Source organism: Achroia grisella, unplaced genomic scaffold (genome assembly GCF_030625045.1).
Source record: "Achroia grisella isolate CSIRO2021 unplaced genomic scaffold, CSIRO_AGI_Agris_v1 utg840, whole genome shotgun sequence".
In the NCBI taxonomy this organism is placed as follows: Eukaryota; Metazoa; Arthropoda; class Insecta; order Lepidoptera; family Pyralidae; genus Achroia; species Achroia grisella.
Window position 1 is genome coordinate 512,409 of NW_026713038.1, and position 19,983 is coordinate 532,391.

The following is a 19,983-nucleotide window of genomic DNA, read 5'->3' on the forward strand; positions in this document are numbered from 1 at the left end:
CAGCTCGACCTTGAGCTACCTAATTAATATTATTTTTAGGTATCGCGACACGCATAGTTTCCGGTATTCGCATCAATACACATTAATAAAACTGTAACCGGTCGCTGTCTGAAAATACATTACATTTACTGCGGAAGACTTTGTACAAAGTCAAAGTCTATATGGGTTATCTAACATTTGTCGCCAAGTTTTGTTTTTGGTGAGATATGGCACTGAACATATAGAATAAGGTATGTCACCTCAGTCCTTTAGAATGGAAAGACATAAGGCGTTACATTATCTGCCTGTTGATATTTTACACTATCTCTCCCATAAATTAGATCTCTCACCACCCTTATCCATTAGCGAGGAATGTGTGTAAATCAAATTGATTTCAGAATAACAAAAAAAAAAAACATATTTAGATCGTAGCCGCCCGGCCTGTAGATGGGAGTACTAGGGCACCCCAACACGTTTCTTGGGGCGACCTATTTTGCCCTTCTCAATGGACAGAACCACCCACACACAACCCTATGACACTGGGGTGAAGGGAATTGCTAGTAATGTGGACTATTGACTCCATTGCTAGCAATATACCATGTCAGGTTGACTTGCGTGCGGTTACCTGTAGAAACCATAGTAATAGATTCCTGATGAATTTGTCACGATGGGCTAATTGACCTGACATCATGCTCATCTTATCATCCTCCACTAGTGCCCCGATAGCGTTAACCGTTAGCGCAGGCGGGTGCACCATTCCATCAAATAAAATCTATGATACTAGTGATAAATATTTATAACCTGAAGAGCTTACTTCAAAGTAGAAGTAAGAAGTTAATTTAAAACTTTCACATAATCAACGCAGTCACGAGATCGATTGAATTAAGTCTGAAACATTAATTTCAAGTGACTTTGAAAAGGACGAAACAAATATAGAGTTTTGTAGACACGAAATACATTTAAATAATTCTGAATTTACACAATATTTTAATAGACTAGACGGAATAGTGTAGTTGGTTCCATTCATGGTATACGCTGGCGGGGTGAAACCAGTGGAATTTAATAGAATGAGAATAAAGTGAGGCCAGTTAGCATCATGGCGAATGTACCAAGAATTTACTACTACGGAATTTCCATGTGTGACCGCGTAGAGATTAACCTTATGTTTCGACATTTTCTTATGTAATAGCAATGGCAGTCAGTTAACTAACTGTGATCGATACTTTTCAAAAAGACCCAAGTCTTCACCAGAAATGAACGGTTAGTACTTTTCAAAAAGACCCACATGACTAATGACTAATGGCCTGTCAGACCAACCTACCTTGCCAGGAATTCCATTGTTAGGACTGAGGTCTGCTTCCCCAGGGCCTAGTATTATACTTTCTTTATGATATACATGATCTTGTTATCACGCCAAAATGATGAAGCGAATAGGACAGGACGATGATGAAAAAATTTGCCCTACGATTAAGGTTGGGTTAGTATACGATCTATCAAGGCGACGATCATTTGAAGAATTTTCCACACGATAAAATAAAAAGTGTACGATCTATCGTAACTATGGTACTTATGATTTACGATTAACCCTGTGTTCCTATTGGGCATCGCGTAATTTTAGGACACATCAATATATCATTCATACACACTTTGTGTGAATCAATACCTAATAAACTTAGAGTCATGTGACACTACAGAGAACATGTTCAATGTGATTGGAATTATATGCTTGTCCCATTACGTCACTCACACTTATATACGGTCAAGATGCTGAAACAGTTCTTCTCAAAGTACGCCCCGTGGAGGCCTATCAAGTGCTCCGCAAGTTTTTGGGATGGGCCGTTGATATGAGTCGAAAGATAAATTTAAACATGATAACACAAAATATATAAATTTATGGATTGTCTCTTATTTCATCATATAATGCCTAAAAATAAATTATGCAGGAAACAGTCTACAATAGTGTTTTATAATAAAACGATGAAATTGAAGCTAATTTAATCTCACGTGTATAAATATAGTTATAAAATGATTTATAGTATCATCATTACATAGTATAAAACAAAGTCGCGGTTGCTGTCTGTCGGCCCCTATGTATGCTTAAATCTTTAAAACCACGCAACGGATTTAGAAGCGTTTTTTTAAATAGATAGAGTGATTCAAGAGGAAGTTTTATATACAATACATGTAAACTCATGCCAAGCCGGGGTGAGTAGCTAGTATACGTATATAAAGCAAAATACTTTTAGCGTTTTGTTGCAATAACATCAGAAGGAAAATAAAACCACCACCCGAAGCCTATTCGCTAGTGGGGTTACAATATACCAATTATAGTTTGAAAAGGTTATATAATATGTCTATTTTTCTAAATATATCATCATCATCATCATCATCGTCATCATCATCATCATCATCTGCTTCGTCCTTACCCCATTTATTAGAGGTCGGTGTCGTGGCTAAATATATATTGTTATTTATTATGTTTTATTATCGTTTGATTTATTTTTTATAGTAGAGCTTCGTAAAGTATTCATTTATTACGAAACAGACCGCCTGCCCAAAAACTTTGAGCGCCGCTGTTCTAAAACATGTACATGGAAATAGTTTAACGAGCGTAAGCCGTGACTCGCCTCTGTAAAATCCAAGTGCTGTAATGGATTTGAATATATTAATTGAATACAGATAATATCCGACATCTCTCAGGATTGATTCCCAGTCTGAATTTTTTATAGTACTAGTTGATACACTTGAAAAAGCCATTAAAGAGGACGTCGCGTCACATATAAATGTACATAATAAGATCAGTGGTGGTACTCTTAGTAATGTCTACCTTTACAGGACGAATGTATGATCTATATTGTGACGAGTTATGCATGAGCTAGCAGTCCTAGGGCCATGGTAAATTAGGAAGATTTCTTTACATATGATCTGATACAACTGATAGTGTAATTAGTACCTAAGAACAATTCAATGATATAGGCCGAGGTCTAACCTTGTTCAAAATTCTAAAATAATTTAATTCATGTAGGACATTTTAGCCGCTTATGAACGAATGTTGGCCTTAGGGTTATATATTGTTCTCGCTTTAGGTGTGAATTGTGATATAATAGTCAATAATAAAATGGGTATTCGGTATTACTTAGCGGATGTTCTTTATTTAGAGAATGGTCCGGTCATTGTAATGCAAATAAACACGTACTGTATACACACAAATTTGACAAGCTTCGTCTGTTTGTTTCACAAATAAACTGATTTTATTTGTCACGTTCGTGATTATAAAAAGAATCATCAAAAAGGTGTGGAATACAATGTGAACATAAATATAATCAGAGCAGTACCAATAAATATAAATAATATAATAGTATGTGTACTAGTGTTTTTTTTAAATACAGTAACTAAACTAAGAAGAAGTCTATTTCTGGAGATTATATTATGTGTATTTTAATTTAATTGTGCACTAGTTTTATTACTTTTAGGCCATAGCCTAATAATCATTGTCCAAAATTCGGCCAGACTTCTGAGCCTGGAACAATTTGATGTTTATTATTGTAATCACAAATGTTCTTTGTTGTACATATTGTGATCACATTATAATTGGAATTATTACGACTTATATTAACTCCATAAAATCAATATATCTTTATTCATATAGGTTTATTACAGACTCTTAAAGACATGTTAAATCTACCATCAGTTCGGAGTGCTTTCAAGCTAAGAACTGACAAGAAACTCAGGTCTTATTCTTTTCAAACGAGTTTGTAGTACATGATTACAAAAATGTAGATTCATTTTGAAATTCAATTAGTGAGAACATAATGACCACAGGTATGTTATTGTATGTTTGTGAAAAGGGAAAATGTAAGCAGTAGCTGTAACCCGACAGACCACGCACAAGCATCACCCGTTCACGAGTATGACGGATGAGATCATAATAAAAAAATAGTACATTTAAAAAGTAACTCACCTCATTGCCATATGCTAGTAGATGGTGTACTGTGATCAGTGCTTTGTATACTACCACCCAGTTGGTGTTCTGCGTGCGCTCGACGAGCAAGTTCGCGAGCTGTGGTATAGATACGTTCGGCTCATTTGTGCAGTGTACTAAATCTGAAACAAAAGATATAACAATTAATGTTACATTATATCTTAATAATAGTATTACAAATGCGAAAGTTTGTGAGTATGGATGGATGTTTGTTACTCTTTCACGCAAAAACTACTGAACGGATTTTGATGCAATTTTACAGTTATATAGCTTATATATAAGAATAACATATAGGCTATAAATATCATAGTGAAACCGCTGGAACAGCTAGTAAATTAATTATGTTATTCTCATGTGTAAGCTTTATTACTGTAAAATTCCTTCAAAATCCGTTCAGTAGTTTTTGCGTGAAAGAGAAACGTCCACCTATTCATCTACATTCACAAACTTTCGCATTGATAATATTAGTAAGGTAATATGTAATAATATCTCAGGACAATACACACAGCGCCATCTAGTCTCAAGCTAAGCAGAGTTTGCGTTATGGGTATTAGACGACCCATACAAATACATAAATTTTATAATGCATTTACAAAAAGACATGGTATAATATACGTATAAAAAACACACCGATATAAACAATCCTACTAATGAATGCAAATGTTTGTACCGTGTTAGGAATCGAGTCCGCGACTGTAAGAAATCAGGCGGTGTGCTAAACCGCCAGATCACCGAGGCAGTCAATTATAATTATAATTTACTACTTGTGGATACATCAATATTTATGAGACCTGTATAAAGTTATGTTCTCACCTTCACAACCGTGATCCCAGATGGGATAGTCAGACCATTACTCAGTGTCGATTTCGTCATGAAAGCTACTCTTTACATGTCCACTTTTCAATGGGATGAAACAACTAGTCTGCTGAACGAATTTTCTTATAAAGATAGCAAACTCAGAAACCACAGAGTCGTATTGAAAATTTCTTTCATTGTTTAAAAAGTACATTATTTTAAAGTGAAATAGGCTCTGCTTATATTAGGTTAATATATCTTTATATATAAAAATTACGTATCACGTTGTTTGTCCGCGATGGACTACTAAACTACTGAACCGATTGCAAATTTGATTTGCACATTGTGTGCAATTTGATCCAACTTGAAAGATAGGATAGCTTAGCTCTCAATTTATAGTCGTAATATTATTTAAACTTAGCCACAGCAACGCGTGGCCGGGTCTGCTATATAAAACTAAGACTATCCGGTCTGGGTTACTATCTGTTTTTAAATACAATATAATTAAAATTGAATTCATTCTTTCCTTTAAATACTGTTAATGTATTATAAAACACGGACGTAACGCAATGATCTTTGATGACAAATAAAAAAACTGGATTCCCGTGAAAATCACGAGACAATTATTCAGTTAAAAAAATACGCAAAGCGTATTGGTACTAGAAAACAAGGCCGTTATTATAAATCGTATAAGGCCAGTGAACAGCATAGCTAAAATGTATTATTGTTCGCCTGAACTTGACCCCATAAACTACAAACAATCATGTGGATTCATTTTAACGCCGATGAAAGGCTAAGTACCTACTTAGCTATAAATAGCGTATAAGGTGAACTACACCTGTGGTGTTTCCTTCACCCATATGTAGAAACCCTAATCTATAAGTGGGGGAAAGAAAATAATAATACCCCTGGACAATTCACAACGTAATGTAGTTCCCAATGTAGGGGGAAAAGGATTGTTACCAATGAGGATTAATAATACCTTCGCTAGCAATGTACCATGGCAGGTTGACCTCGACGCGGTTCCCCCTGAAAACTATCGTGATAAATGCCTAGTGAATTTACCACGACGGGTTAACTGACCTGACCTCATGCTCATCCTATCATCCTCCACTGGTGCCCCGAAACCATACCATTATCACCCATAAAAAAAAAAGTCCTAATGTAAGCAGAGCTTGCGTTATGGGTATTTGTTGCATGGTAGCGGTCTGTGTAAAGCTGTGTGTGGTAAGGCTGTGTGCTACACAGCCTTACTTCCCATGGTAGGTTCGATTTCTGGTACGGTATGAATATTTGTATTCATGAGTATAATTGTTTGTATCGGCCTGGGTGTTTTCGATGTAATATAGAGTGTAGTAGAGAGTATTAAATAAAATCTAAAGAATTTATATCAGTTTTCTAGTACCAATAACTCAAACTCTGTTTGCTTACCTTGGGACTAGATGATGTGTAAATTGTCCAAGGATATTATTATTATTTGAGCTAAATAAAGCCGAGTGCCGAAGACACTAGGGCACTGAACGTCAACATCTGATGAATGCTATTAGCCGCAGCTTGCCTATACAGCTTCACCGAACGATAGGGGAGCGAGTGCAGATGGCACTCCAAACCCGCGGAAGGACGTATGAAGCAGCTGAAGGCCAACTCCCGCCTGACGGATTCAACTTTAGTCTGAGGCCACCCCTAGGGTTTCGAGCCTCGGCTTAGGCTGTCGTAATTTCGATCCCCGTTTGAATTGTACGGGGGATCGATCGGAGGGGATGGTATGAACACGGGTTTATACGAAGTCTCCCTAAGGTAAACAAAGATGGGTACTTACAAGTACCTACAGTAAAACGTAGATTGGAAGCGAGTGGAGCGTAGATTGTATAATAAATAGACGCCAGATCTCATCAATTGGCTGTTAGGTTACATACTCTGAAACCATGTATGCAGTACGTGATTTTAGAGGAAATAGCAAACTCATCTAGGAGTTCGTTCACATTTTATATTTTTGTAATTTACTAGAGGTCGCCCAGTAGTCGATTTTCGACCATGGTTATTTAAATTGTTTAAACTTTATTAAGGTCCTATGGTCAAAGACTATAGATAAATAATATTAATCTCTTCTAAATTAGACCACATACTATAACAGCTATCAAAAGAGAGTGTGTGTGTGTGTTACATACATGATAGTGTGTGTAATGTTTTTATTATTGATTTAATGTATTTTAAAGTATCTGTCCTCCTATAAACGAAATAAGTGTGCGAAACATACTCATGCGTAATATTCGTAAAATAGGGTACAAAGTTTTTGCTTTACGTATTAATAAATAGATTACAATCTAATTAAAAGTTGGATGAATATGAAGCTATAGGTGTTCAATTGCATTTTTTTTTTTTACTTGGAGCAAATCCTCATACTTTGGGACTTCTGCTCCCTAAAAACTTTAGATGTCCCTCATCCAACGACATATACCGGAACCGCGGGGTAGAAATGATAGTCCACCGCAACCCGTGTGGTGGCGTATTTTTTTTTATGGATGATAATGGAATGGTGCACCCGCCTGCGCTAACGGTTTACACTGACGGGGTACCAGTGGAGGATGATCAGATGAGCGTGAACCCGTGTGGTGGCACACTCTAGTAGCTGACCCCATCTCTGCGGATTCACTTCCCCCTTCTTCCCTGAAGAAAACGCGCTGGGACAGGCACGCGACTTAGGGCCTAAATTGTGCTTACAATAAGCTATAAAGTTTTTACGTATCTAAATTCCGTTCGATAATAATTAGAAGGTTACATAAATATGTATGTTCAGGATATCATAAAAAAATTCACAGTTAAAAAACAAATATATCCATGATATAATGTACAACTTCCTGAGCAAATAATACACAATGAATGAGTGTTGTTTTCATTCAAAAATATTCATATCATTGTTCACATTTTAAATATATCTAATATAGCACTATTTACATTTACACATGTTAGTAAATTTATTTGCAGACTTTTGTAAAACTGACATTCATTATTCAATACCGATTGTTATTTACCGATTTTTGGTATCTTTCTTTTTGATATTTGAAAGATTATAAATTCTCCATCGTATCTAGTTTTACGCAGCGGCGTAGCCTGTGTATCATACATTCTATATTACTCTTTGAGTCAAAGATTTTTTCGTTGTAAAGTTAAGTATATTTTCAGTTTAATCAATACAAACGTAACTCAAAAATATCCTCTTTTTTATGTTATTATTTTCGACGACAATGCTATAACAAGTACAAACAACTGAAGTAACATGACAAACTCAAACGGATACGCTGGAAATTCGATTGTGGTTAGGTATCGTAAAAAAACAATGGTTAATCACAGATGAAGTAATTGCAATACGCGATTTAATTATTTTTCTTTTTAACGTTCGTAACACAGTCTGTTACACTCAGATAATACAATAAATCGAATAAACTTGAAAAAGGGATACTAGTTTTCTTGCTAATAAACAATATATTTATTATTAAAACATACTTAAATACATATGGAAATAAGTAAACAGAAAATGATGTTGATTGTGTAGCAGTTTAACACACTGCCTCACCTTCCAAAGGTCGCGGGTTCGATACCCGCATAATGCCAATATTAGTATCAGCCAGTGCATTCTGTGTATTCTACATATATCTCTACCTACATATAAATTTATACACACAGAAAAGAGTTTACGTGTGATATCAAATATTAGTTAGCTAAATGATATGAAACATATAATATATTGATAGGGAATGCCCCTACGTAATATAGAAAAACCCCAAGGTAAACCAATACTAAGAAGTAATGTATTTATGAAATGCGGGCTACTTATTTAAATTATTAACCGGGTCTTAACACGAATAATTTTATGGCAAATAAAGCTATTTACTTCTTTCGGCTAGGTTGCACTAGCCGTGGTTACGAGCTGACAACTAGTGCAACCTAGTCGAAACTCGAGACCACGGTTAGTGTATATTTGCCATAAAATTATTCGTGTTAAGACCCGGTTAATAATTTAAATTATGTATATTAAACAGGAAAGTTTAAAATTAACTATTGCAGGCTACTTAGTCGATCTATAAACTATTATAAATATAGTTTAAATCTTTATATTTAGAGTACCAAATTCTATTTCACTTCATTCTATTATTCCTTCCAGTTTGCCTTCCTGGCCCTAGTTTGTAGTGTTCTGATAATGCAGATATACCTATATTATTCTTTGATAATACATATATTATATCTATATTATTTCTACGACAATTACATAGTTTCCTTTATCGCACACAGTATTTTTCAGATTAGGATCTTTCTCTCAAATATCATATACCAGATGATTTTATTGTAGACATTGCTTAGAAGTGGTCATTAAAAACTTCTACGTTTTAAAATCGGTAGAAAGCATGAATCAGATATAAACTATATCCAAAATAAGCACTGTAAAAGAGAATTTTTTTATTCCACCGCTTATTCGATTCGCAGTTTCAGCCAATAACGATGAGATGACTTGCTTGTTGCTATTAATATTGTTCCATTATTTTTATCTTTTAAATCCCAAGCTTACAAAAATGAATACCTATGCTAGGCATATTAAAAATATAAATACATTTTACCATAAACAAAGAGAAATTATCACTAATATGGTATAGGAAATACGATCGGTACAATATGATAACACAGGAAATGGCCCTGTCCTGTTTATCATATTTCACTCTGCAATCAAAACAATTTGTCTCTAAGCAGATACAGAACCACTAATATAGAGTAATACCAATTATATCGCGGCAGTTATATAATACTAATATTGTAGAATACTGCGGTCCAGTGCCCAGGGGAAAGGGATTGTTAGCAATGTAAACTAACGACTAACTATCGCTAGTAATATACCAAACATTGACTTACACGCGGATCCCCTGGAAACCATCGTGATAAATTCCTTGTGAATGGGCCAAATGACCTGACCTCATGCTCATCTTATCGTTCTCCACTAGTGCCACGCCAGCGTAAACCGTTAAGTAAGTAAGACAGATCAGATAGCCCAAGGTGGCGAATTCGTCAAAAATTATGAGGATGATTTCCATGAGGGCTGTGTTAATATCCACTTGATAAGGTTCATTGCTAGTTATGGATTCACTAGTGTCCAATACGAATAATCCCCTACCAACTAGATTTAAGTATAGCTAACAAAAATGATAAATAGTTCATCTTCCTAAAAAGTTGGCCATCTCTCTAATGCTTTAAAAATTAGAAATACAAAATACAGTATCCCTAACCTAGGTAATATGAATACATTTTCATTTAGTTAATTGCCACCAGTGACCGTCGAGCATACATACATTAATATGGAAAGATGACATGGACACAAATATTAATAGATTACGCATTTAGAAATAAGGAAGTATAACATAATTAAAGTATGCTGAAAATACAGATCCTTCACACATTCACAAGCAGAAATATTTATTATAATGAGTGGAGAACAGGATCAAAATATAAATTAAGAAAAAAAAAGTTATAAGTATGATCAACACTAGTTTGCAAGTCATGTTTATTTCACAGTCCATTGTTTCTGTCTACCCCAATTGCATATAGGCGTGAGGAATATGTTTACTTTGGTTTGTAAATCTTATTAATATTATACCGCCAAAGTTTGTAAGTATGTATGGATGTTTGTTACTCTTTCTCGCAAAATCTACTGAATGGATTTTGATGAAACTTTACAGTAGGTAGGATACAATACTAATAAATCATGTAGTTTTAGTATATACGAGCTGTTAAATAAATACACAATATGTTATAGGTAATAGCAATAAACATAAAATGGCTGATGGAAGTACACTAGTATACTTCCATAAGCCATTTTATTTTTGCACATCACTCCAAGTACATAGAACTGACACTGATACTACACTATATCAGTACCAAACAATAAATGACCCAAATTATTAACATGGTAGGTAATTGATTGAAATTGAAAGAAATTGTGTCAATCAGTAATACTTCGGTAAAAGTGGGCGTATGTGATAACAACATCATTTTAGGGTTGGACAAGTGACATGTTATTTAATACTTTAAATCCACACATTAAGCTTCTATTTAGATTTTAACGTGAAAGGTAAACTTCTTTGACGATGGCAATTGGAGTTACGACACTTGACCATGCGCATTATGTAAACGTTAGAAATCATAGTCCACTATTCAAAAAAGTTAAAATATATATATAACTATCCTCTACTAAAGTGGTTGTAGTTTTCTTATGGAAGGTAATGAAATGGTGAACCTGTCTGCGCTAACGCTGGCGGGGTTACCAGTAGAGGATAATTGTCAATGATGACAAATTCACCAGGAATTTATCAGGATGGTTTCCAGGAGGAACCATGTGGAGGTCAAACTGATACAGTACATTGCTAGGAAAGGCACAGTCAGTCCACATTACTAACAATTCTCTTTCCCACCCCTACTAATGTGGTTCGGTTTTAGGTATTAACTTTACTCTCAACCCCTTAGAAAAATAGACAAAACTGAATGGTATGAACCTCTAATATGTAGGCATAACTTTACATCATGTATTTTCATACCCATGTGCAAACAAAGTCAGGAGGCTCCTCAAGCAACACCTGATTCACTTCATCCTGATTAACAACGGTACTTTCCCATTTTAAAACATATCTAATCTAATATTGTCTAATAAGCCCTTTCTAATAAATATTTTCTTCAGCCGACTTTGTGAAATCAAATAGTTTATGTATAAGTTATCTATGGTGACACAGTGTGTTAACATTCCATTTTATGGCCAGTGTAAAAAACACTTGATTTAGAAGAGAGTAAAGCTAATGAAGCACAGCTATTGGTGCCAAAATTACTCTTCCCTATTTATTATACATTAGAGGTAGCCTGTGTGCATGCAGACATTTTTAAATGTTTATATTTCTATTGGTAGGAGTAGATTGTTTATATATGAAAATTTGTGACACCATAGCTAATAAAATGCTAAGCTTATGGTCAAGATTCCCATTACAAATTTGTCCTAATTAATTTGTAAATTCATATGAATATGGCACTATGCACTAATTGGTCTAATTTCAAGCTCATCTTACCACCTTCCACTAGTGTTCTACTATTACAATAGTAAAATAATTTTTTGTCCTGTTTTTCAGACAGAAAGAAAGTAAGACTCTTTCTTTCTCACTGTTACAAAAAATTGATTAAGTCTTTAAATAAAATCTACCCATTCATGAACACAAAAATTTAAGTATTAAATATGAAATAAAATGTCATAACAGTTATATTATATCTCATATAATATATGTGATACATACACATGCTATGATACATGTTTAATACATTGTATGCAATTAGTTGGAAAAAACAATATATTCTTCAATTTGCATATTATTTGTTAGAAATGCAGGTATAAATATAAGTCAAATAACAAGAGGGTAAGTAGTCAAAGAGCACATATAAATGTTAGTGGGTAGCCAGACTCATTTAATGATTTTCTTCAGAAATGACTATTACTGATGATGTTTTCTTCTTCATATTATCACTATAATAACTATTAATGTATAAATAGTATAACAAGGTAAATATAGTTCTGTATATCATATAAAAAGTGTTGAAACTGTCTGTTACATTAGTCAAGCTAGTGGTATGTCTAGTAAGATTCTTATATAAACTTAATAAGTTTCTTATATAAAACTATATGTGGAATACAATCAACTTTTTTGCAGATTGCCTACCAACTTGTTACATGCCATCCTTCTGTCGGCTCACAATGCTCACATGACATAATATGAAAACTGTGTCAAGTTACATTACAAGTCTTGACAGTAGATGATGTATAAAATGTTTCAACACTGAGGAATGGCTTGACCTTAAACATGTTTCTGTGTAATGCTTTAATTATATTAGATGTCGGTATGTCCGGCGAACTTGAATGCTATCGAGTTATCGACACCATCTATTCCAGATTATGAAATTTTATCGACCTTTATAAGTGGCAACCTAACTGTCACCATTATTGAACGGAAAATTATACTTCTGCGTACAACCGATAAGTCCAATTTTATGGCTTCAAAATGTATACAATACTCACAATCTAAGTGTTTCTTTTTCGGAGCAATCATTTCTTCGGTGGTAGCTTTGCATACAGATTTTGCTAATCCCTGGCCGGCGATACTGTGACGAGCGGCTAAAAGCCTATCATTAATAGTCTGACCCGCCATTCTCACGTTTAATCCTGTTAAACTATTTACACTTAAAACGTCACTTATTTTTGCTTTTTCCCGAGATATTCACTAAAATTAAGACGATGACGGGTAAAATATGTCACCGCCCCCCCGACTGGCACTATACTAAATTCAAGATGGCGTCCATTAACTGACTGATTGGCAGTTGGCACTCGGTACCAATAATCTATGGTTGGCGCTGTGTTGCAGGATAAAAAATTCTTTATTCTTTTTATTTATTTTCTGTATAAAATTGTTCGTTTCTAATTTGTATGAAAAATTAGAAACGAACAATTTTATATTATTTAATGATTGTTTAATTAGCTATTCACGAACGTGAAGCATCGCAAGAATATTGATCATGTCTCAAATCACAAATGTATTTTGTACTTTAATACTAACATAAGTAAAATTTATAAAGTATATTATAAGTTAGAATCGTTCTGAAGTCACATAAATAAATTTTGTAAATTCGGATATATAACATAATTATGCGGTACCTATTTCAATATGGTTTACTGCAACGTTCTTCTAATTTTAATTAGGTACCAATAGATCTTATATTTTACATTGTCATTATACGGTTTTCTAAAATTCTGAACAGACAAAATAAGTACAAATATTAGTAATTGTTCTACATGTTGTTTTCTTGTTCTTTCTTTCATTCATTCATTCATTTGGTGGTTGCTCTTCTTTGCCACAGAATAAATATATTCTATTTTTTTAATTATAAACAGTCTTAGCAGTCTTTTTTTACTCATCTCTGAAGTGCTTTCAGTTATTTTATTTGTGAAACAAATAAGTTTATGTTATTTAAGAAATATCATTGTGCAGAAACGTTTCAATAGTAAAAATTAAATTGTGTCCATACATTACAATACTGTGACGACCTGAGTGGTTCTGTCCTTTTTGTTTTTGGGAATTGTATGAAACAAAATGGCTAAATCAAGAAAGAAATCTAAATCTGCGAAACCTCAAACAAATAAAGCCTCTCCAGCATCTACTGATGATTCTATAAACTCCAATATATTAGTCGCTGCATTGAGTGTACCCAGTCAGCCTGTGTTGATGAAAGTATGCAGATTATGTGGTACCAAAGACGGTCCGTTTTTGAATATTTTTGATCCAGAGCAGGTCACTGCTAGCAAAGTGGACCAGCTTATGCCATTTAAGGTAAAATTTTAAGTTAATTTATAACCTCTCCATACATTCCTTTAATATAGGTGAGCACTGAAACGGGTCTGGCTTTTTGGATATCTTATTGTTGAATTACTTAGTTTAAATTTTTTTTTGTTAATAAAATTGTTTATTGATTCCATAAATTGTAAGACTAACTGAATTTAAATTATACTTAGTCCATTAAATGCGAAAGATATTTTTTATTATTGATGATAACTGAATGGTACACCTGTCTGAGAATTAATATTGAATGTGTTTTATATATAAGAACATAATATAAGTATTTATAATAATAATCCTGGACAATTCACATCATCTTCCAGTCCCAAGTTAAGCAAAGGACATGGGTATGTAATAACTGAGGGAAAAATTTTAATACACTTTTTTTAATAAATATATACATAGAAAACAGCCAAACTAATAAAAACAATAGTGCTCATGATTACAAATTACTGAATTGTAGAAGGAATTGATGCTGCAATTACTGCAAGTGGTGTGATAAACTGTTACACAACCAAGGCTGTCATATTGTCATATATATTTATATATAGTCTGTTTTGTAATCTCGGAGACAAATTTGACGTTTCTGATGCTGCCAGCTTTTTGCAATTTTTAAATAAGGTTGTGGTACTATCCAAAATTAATATTAATTACCTATTTTTATAAGTTATTCAGAAATAATGTGTGTGTTTATATTAAATGTATTGACACAACATTAATAAAGCATAGGTATTAATAAATTTGTGATTATTGTATCAATATTTTGATATTTTATACAAATAACCCTTTTTATAGTGTCATTTATCATAAAACAAACATCTATTTTATAGGATAATAGGGTTTTATAAAAAGACAATGGAACACTGTAGTCACATTGTATATTTATCTTTACATACTAGGAAGCCAACTTTACCACTGTACAAAGCAAGAATGATCATCTTACAGCAGTAGTTAGAAAGAAAAATAGTCAACTTCAATATAAATATATATATATATATAGATATATAGGTTGATATAATTCTATTAGGTCACTCAATTAGTTGGGAGGTTAATTTTTACATTTCAATACAATTAAATTCAATATATAAAATATTTTGCTGTTTGAAAGAAAAAAATGTTGGTTTGTAGCTTAATACAGTACTTGTACGGAAAACATTAAATTTTTATTTTATGCTGTATAATACAACAACAGTAATGCAAAACACTAGTAAATGTATGTAAATTTTAAAATTCTGTTGTGGAATCGTCATTTAAAGCTTTAAAACTAATATGTTAAAATAAAAGTTTCCGTTTAAACAAATTGGTTACTTAGGTACACCACTACCCTGCTATAGTTGGCAATATTATTTCAAAATTTGACATTTACACCAATTTAGTCTCCGGGATTAAAAAAGGGACTATAGTTTATATTTATTCTTGATTAAGCATTGCCAATTGCTGTATTCTTAGCTATTTTATGTATGTATAAGTACATTCTGCTTTTCTAGTGTAAGGGTGGTCGTTAGGAAGACAATCAGTACTCCAAAGTATTTTATTTATTATACTGTATTTATTACTATAGTTTAATAAGAATGGTAAACTATTCACTACACTAGTTGGAAAATGAGTAATTAATCAAAATTAAATGTTATTGGAATAAGTTATTAAAAAAAGGAACATTAAACTAATATAACTGAAGTAAAAAAGATATAAACTTGGTAATAATAGTAACAGTAATTTATATATTCTGTACGTGTGTTTACCACTTCTTAGGCAGCTGGACCTTTGGATGAAATTTTGTGTGTATATTTTAATGTGTTCCTGGATGGTTTGTAAACTTAATTAGATCTAATATTTTCAGAATAGAATGATGTCGGCAAAGTCTAATAATTGTATTAAGTGCTCTGTATGGAGAGCTACCCATCCTCTCTCTATCTTATATATTTTCTGTGATAATATTTAGTGTGATAGACATCCTACCAAGCAGCTTGATGAGATAGCATCATAGTTGTCTGGAATGGCAATGCATGAGGGGTATTAATATTTTGTCGAAAGTGATTTTTTTTATGTGAGTGGAATAGCACACAGGCTGACTTCTCACTGAAAGAAAAGTGGCAACCTTTTACTGGGGAGCACTATTTATTGTCTATGTTAATGATATACAGCTTCATGGTGTCCATTGTTTTAGTGTTGTTAATGTTTAATTTATTTGTAAAACAACATTAACAGTAGTTTTTTTCTAGATTACAGAAAATGATGATCTACCTCACAAGATTTGTTTTCGATGCTCGGCAAAAGTGGAAGAACTTTATGAATTTGTACAGAAATGTATAAATACACAAGAAAATTTACACAAGACAATGGGTAAGAATGCTCCGGTTATGAAACCGAAATCACGTATTTTATGGGAAGAGAAATTAAATAAATCAAATATGTCCAATGATGACATTTGTGATGCTTTGATTAAAAAGGCAATGGAAGGTATCAAAGATATCCCATTGAAATCTCCAACATTAGATGAAGAAAATGTAATACCTAAAGTAGACCCAACTGTAAAAAAAAGCGTTTCTTCACCTAATCCAACACCAAAAGATGAAATTAACAGTGAAACCTCAACCGATAGTAAAAGTGACAAGGCATTAAAGCAGGTGAATTTAAAACTTGATAAATGTGAGCAAAGACTAACTAGGGGCTTGCGTTCTAATAATTCTGAGAAATTACCTAGTGATTCTTTAAATGTTGAAGAGAAGAATTTAAATGATGAACAGAGTAATTCTTTTTCTGATAAAGTGAATGAAAGGAAAAGCTTAGATAGATTATCAAAAAATAAACCAAACCCTGCTAGTATCACTAGTATTAGCATTGATTGTGATGATGAGGAAGAAACAGCAAACATTAAGAACCAAAATGAAACAAATAATAGTGTTAAAAGTAATCCTGAAACACAACCAATAAAAGCATTCAACATTATGGATCATATCAGCATGATTAAAGTTAATGGTGTAGGTGTATTATTCCAGTGTCAATTATGCAATCGGAATTTCCTGAAGAAAGAAGTTGTTATGATCCATGCCTGTGCTAAAAATGGTGTTCCTAAAGTAGATTTCACTGTAAAATTGCCTGCACCAGAGCCCCCAAAAGTTAGTACTGTTAAGTATATAAACACGAAAGTTAACAATGATTTAAATAAACCAATAGACCTTGAAGTTAATACACCTCTAGTTACAGAAAAAAAGTCTAAACCGAAAATAGGTCCTGCCAGTAAAATTAGACGAGAGAGAAATGATTTAAATTCGTCAGTTCCCTCTACTACTGAAACTATGAATGTCCCAATAAAAGTTAATCAGTCACAATTGCCTATTCAAACTGCAGCACCAGTTCAAAACACACTTGCTCCTACTATAAATTTTCCTAATATGCCAAGTTTACAAGGGCGTTACAAGTTGATGCCTGGACCCAATAACACATTTACTCTTGTTGAAGATACAAGTCAAATAGTACTTAATAACACACAAGCGAGCGAAAGTGTAACGCAGCCTAATAAACCAATCTCAAATTTGAAGAAGAGAAAATCAGATGATGCTAATAAAACACAGAGTATGCAAAATAGTAACATGCAAAGTGATAAACAAGATAAAAGCAGAGCACCTGTACCAAATTACTCTTCTACTATTATTGATTTAGAAGACCAACCAGACGTTACAAAACCCACCTCAAATGATCAGCCATATCCCGTAGGACTGTTTCAGACAGTTAGTCGTCGCACTTTGGCACCACCACTTCAAGAGCCACCTGCATTTACTACTCCTGCTATGAAAAAACAGTCTTATACCATTGTCCAAACTGGTAATCCAAGCAAATTGCTTATTTCTACAAAACCACAACCAGCTCCCGTAGAGGAGGTACCAAAGAAAAAATCTAAGAAGTTAAAAGATCGTAATGAGGAGGTAAAAGAACCGTTTTCGGTAACCTTAGAGGATGCTAATCATACGAAAGATTCTGGATTTTTCACATTTATCAATGTGGATCCATTATTACAACCTTCATACGTACTCCCTACAGATAATATTATTCAGGAATCACAAATTTCCACATCTACATCTGTAGTAAAGGAAACAGCACAGACAAAGGAAAAAGAAAAATATTCCTGTAATATGTGTAGTGAAACATTTTCTAGAGAAAAGAAACTTCTCGCGCATATTCAGTCCCATTATAGTAAGATGGATGAGGAAGATCAGCTAAGGGCAGAGAAAAGTATATCACGAAAGAGAGGGAAACGAAATTAATGTTTTTTATTGTAAATAGCATATATAAGCAATTTAGTAAGAATGACTGTGTAGCTGATTTAGAATGCCATTTCTCATTTTTACAAAATGTTTTTCCTAATATTGTCCGATATTTGTAAGTAGAATATATTCCAAATAGTCAAATTCCATAGCCTTGTCTGATATACATAAGTATGTAGTTTAATAATATTGTACATATTATAATACGTCAATGTTTTGACTGCTATAAAAAACCGTATTGTTTTGAAAATAAAAAAACTTTCATGGAAATATTATGTTGCGTTTTTAATAAAGAAACAATGGTGAGATGTACATTACTACTGCTAAGAGCTACTGCTAAGATCGAAAAATACACAACATTAATTTCTCAGGTGTTGAAACACTGATATCAGAAGCTTATTTACATCCCAATTATTACAATAAATTAGTATAAAACAATGGGTTTTTAAAATATTTCTACAATAATGACTAGATATTTTAATTAATATATTGAATGGAACACCATTACTTTTTAGAGATGTTATACCTAAAAAAAACCTTATAGACATTTAAAAACAAATGTGTAAATAAAAGCTACAATCACATTATAAGCATGGCTTATGGCTATCTTTCTGTTCGGGTGGACTCATTTTCTTATAGTATTAATTTTATTGGACTTGTGTCCCTTATAGTACAGATTATTTTATCAAGCGCAACACGCTGCCATGTACCGCGCCTAAAGGTCAACCTTTACAAATGTAAGGCGCCATGTACATAGCATGCCGCCGGGACCTAGAGGTTCTTAAATGTTATCTAAATTTTTTCAGCTAAGAAAAAGATAACTAGAAACAGTTGATAAGAGATGTTAAAGTGAATAAATAAAATACTTTATGTTAATGTATTATAAAAAATAGTATTATAATTCAGTAATCTTTATGTAGATAACACAATACTTCCATAACTATAAATTGAATGAACGCAACTATATTTGTATAAGATTCTTTGTCGTCGTACGCCATGTTTGTATTGTGATTATATTAGATAAGTATAATAATTAGTAATAAATTTTATTTGATAGAAAATGTTATTTTGTTGACGAATTCGAATATTATATGTTTAGCAATACGACGCCACTCAGAGAATGCATGCATTATCATGAAAATTATTTCTCTATTATTAATAATGTCAAATGTAAAGTCTTAATGTTACTTTAGAATTTATGAGTTTAATTAACGCGAGTGTGGGATTTTGACCTACCAAAATTGCACATTGTACCTCCTTACTATCGCTGCCGGCATCAGTGTAATTATACTACCATATGTCAGCTGAAACATAGTTTTCAAAGCAAGTTCCTGTTGTCCAAGCCATCTCTGTGGATACTTTTGCCTTATCTTCTTCAGCCACCAAGTGGCTGAAGAAGGTTCGGCAAAGGTACCCACAGAGACGGCGCGGCGTCGTGCAAAGTAAAAATTGTAACAACTGTATTTTATAATTGTCAAATTTCTTTTCCTTTATTGTATTGTTATATTGTTTCTTTAAAGTATTGTTTACGTTTTAAAATTTCGAGCTTTAATAG

The 19,983-nt window shown here is 33.1% G+C and overlaps 2 protein-coding genes across 6 annotated transcripts in view; one reads left to right on the top strand and one right to left on the bottom strand.

Moving 5' to 3' along the window:
- The window catches only part of LOC131852099 (phosphatidylinositol-binding clathrin assembly protein LAP), a 46,466-nt gene extending 33,351 nt beyond the window's left edge, over positions 1-13,115 (bottom strand). For all 5 annotated transcript variants that reach the window (XM_059202728.1, XM_059202731.1, XM_059202729.1 and 2 more), the window contains exons 1-2: positions 12,852-13,115; positions 3,941-4,083 (exon numbers count right to left, since the gene is read on the bottom strand). In XM_059202728.1, the coding sequence (XP_059058711.1) occupies positions 3,941-4,083; positions 12,852-12,981 (273 nt within the window). In that variant the 5' untranslated portion in view covers positions 12,982-13,115. The remainder of the gene's footprint in view (positions 1-3,940; positions 4,084-12,851) is intronic.
- A 745-nt stretch (positions 13,116-13,860) lies between these two features.
- On the top strand, positions 13,861-18,448 carry LOC131852138 (uncharacterized). Its single transcript, XM_059202778.1, has 2 exons — positions 13,861-14,157; positions 16,386-18,448. The coding sequence occupies exons 1-2, from the start codon at positions 13,921-13,923 to the stop codon at positions 18,426-18,428; spliced, it is 2,280 nt and encodes a 759-aa protein (XP_059058761.1). The 5' UTR covers positions 13,861-13,920; the 3' UTR covers positions 18,429-18,448.
- The last annotated feature ends 1,535 nt before the right edge of the window (positions 18,449-19,983 follow it).

Excerpts from the sequence above, each read along its gene's own strand:
- LOC131852138 (XM_059202778.1), top strand. The coding sequence starts at position 13,921 with ATGGCTAAATCAAGAAAGAAATCTAAATCTGCGAAACCTCAAACAAAT. Across the intron at positions 14,158-16,385 it reads ACCAGCTTATGCCATTTAAG|ATTACAGAAAATGATGATCT; the intron begins GTAAAATTTTAA and ends GTTTTTTTCTAG.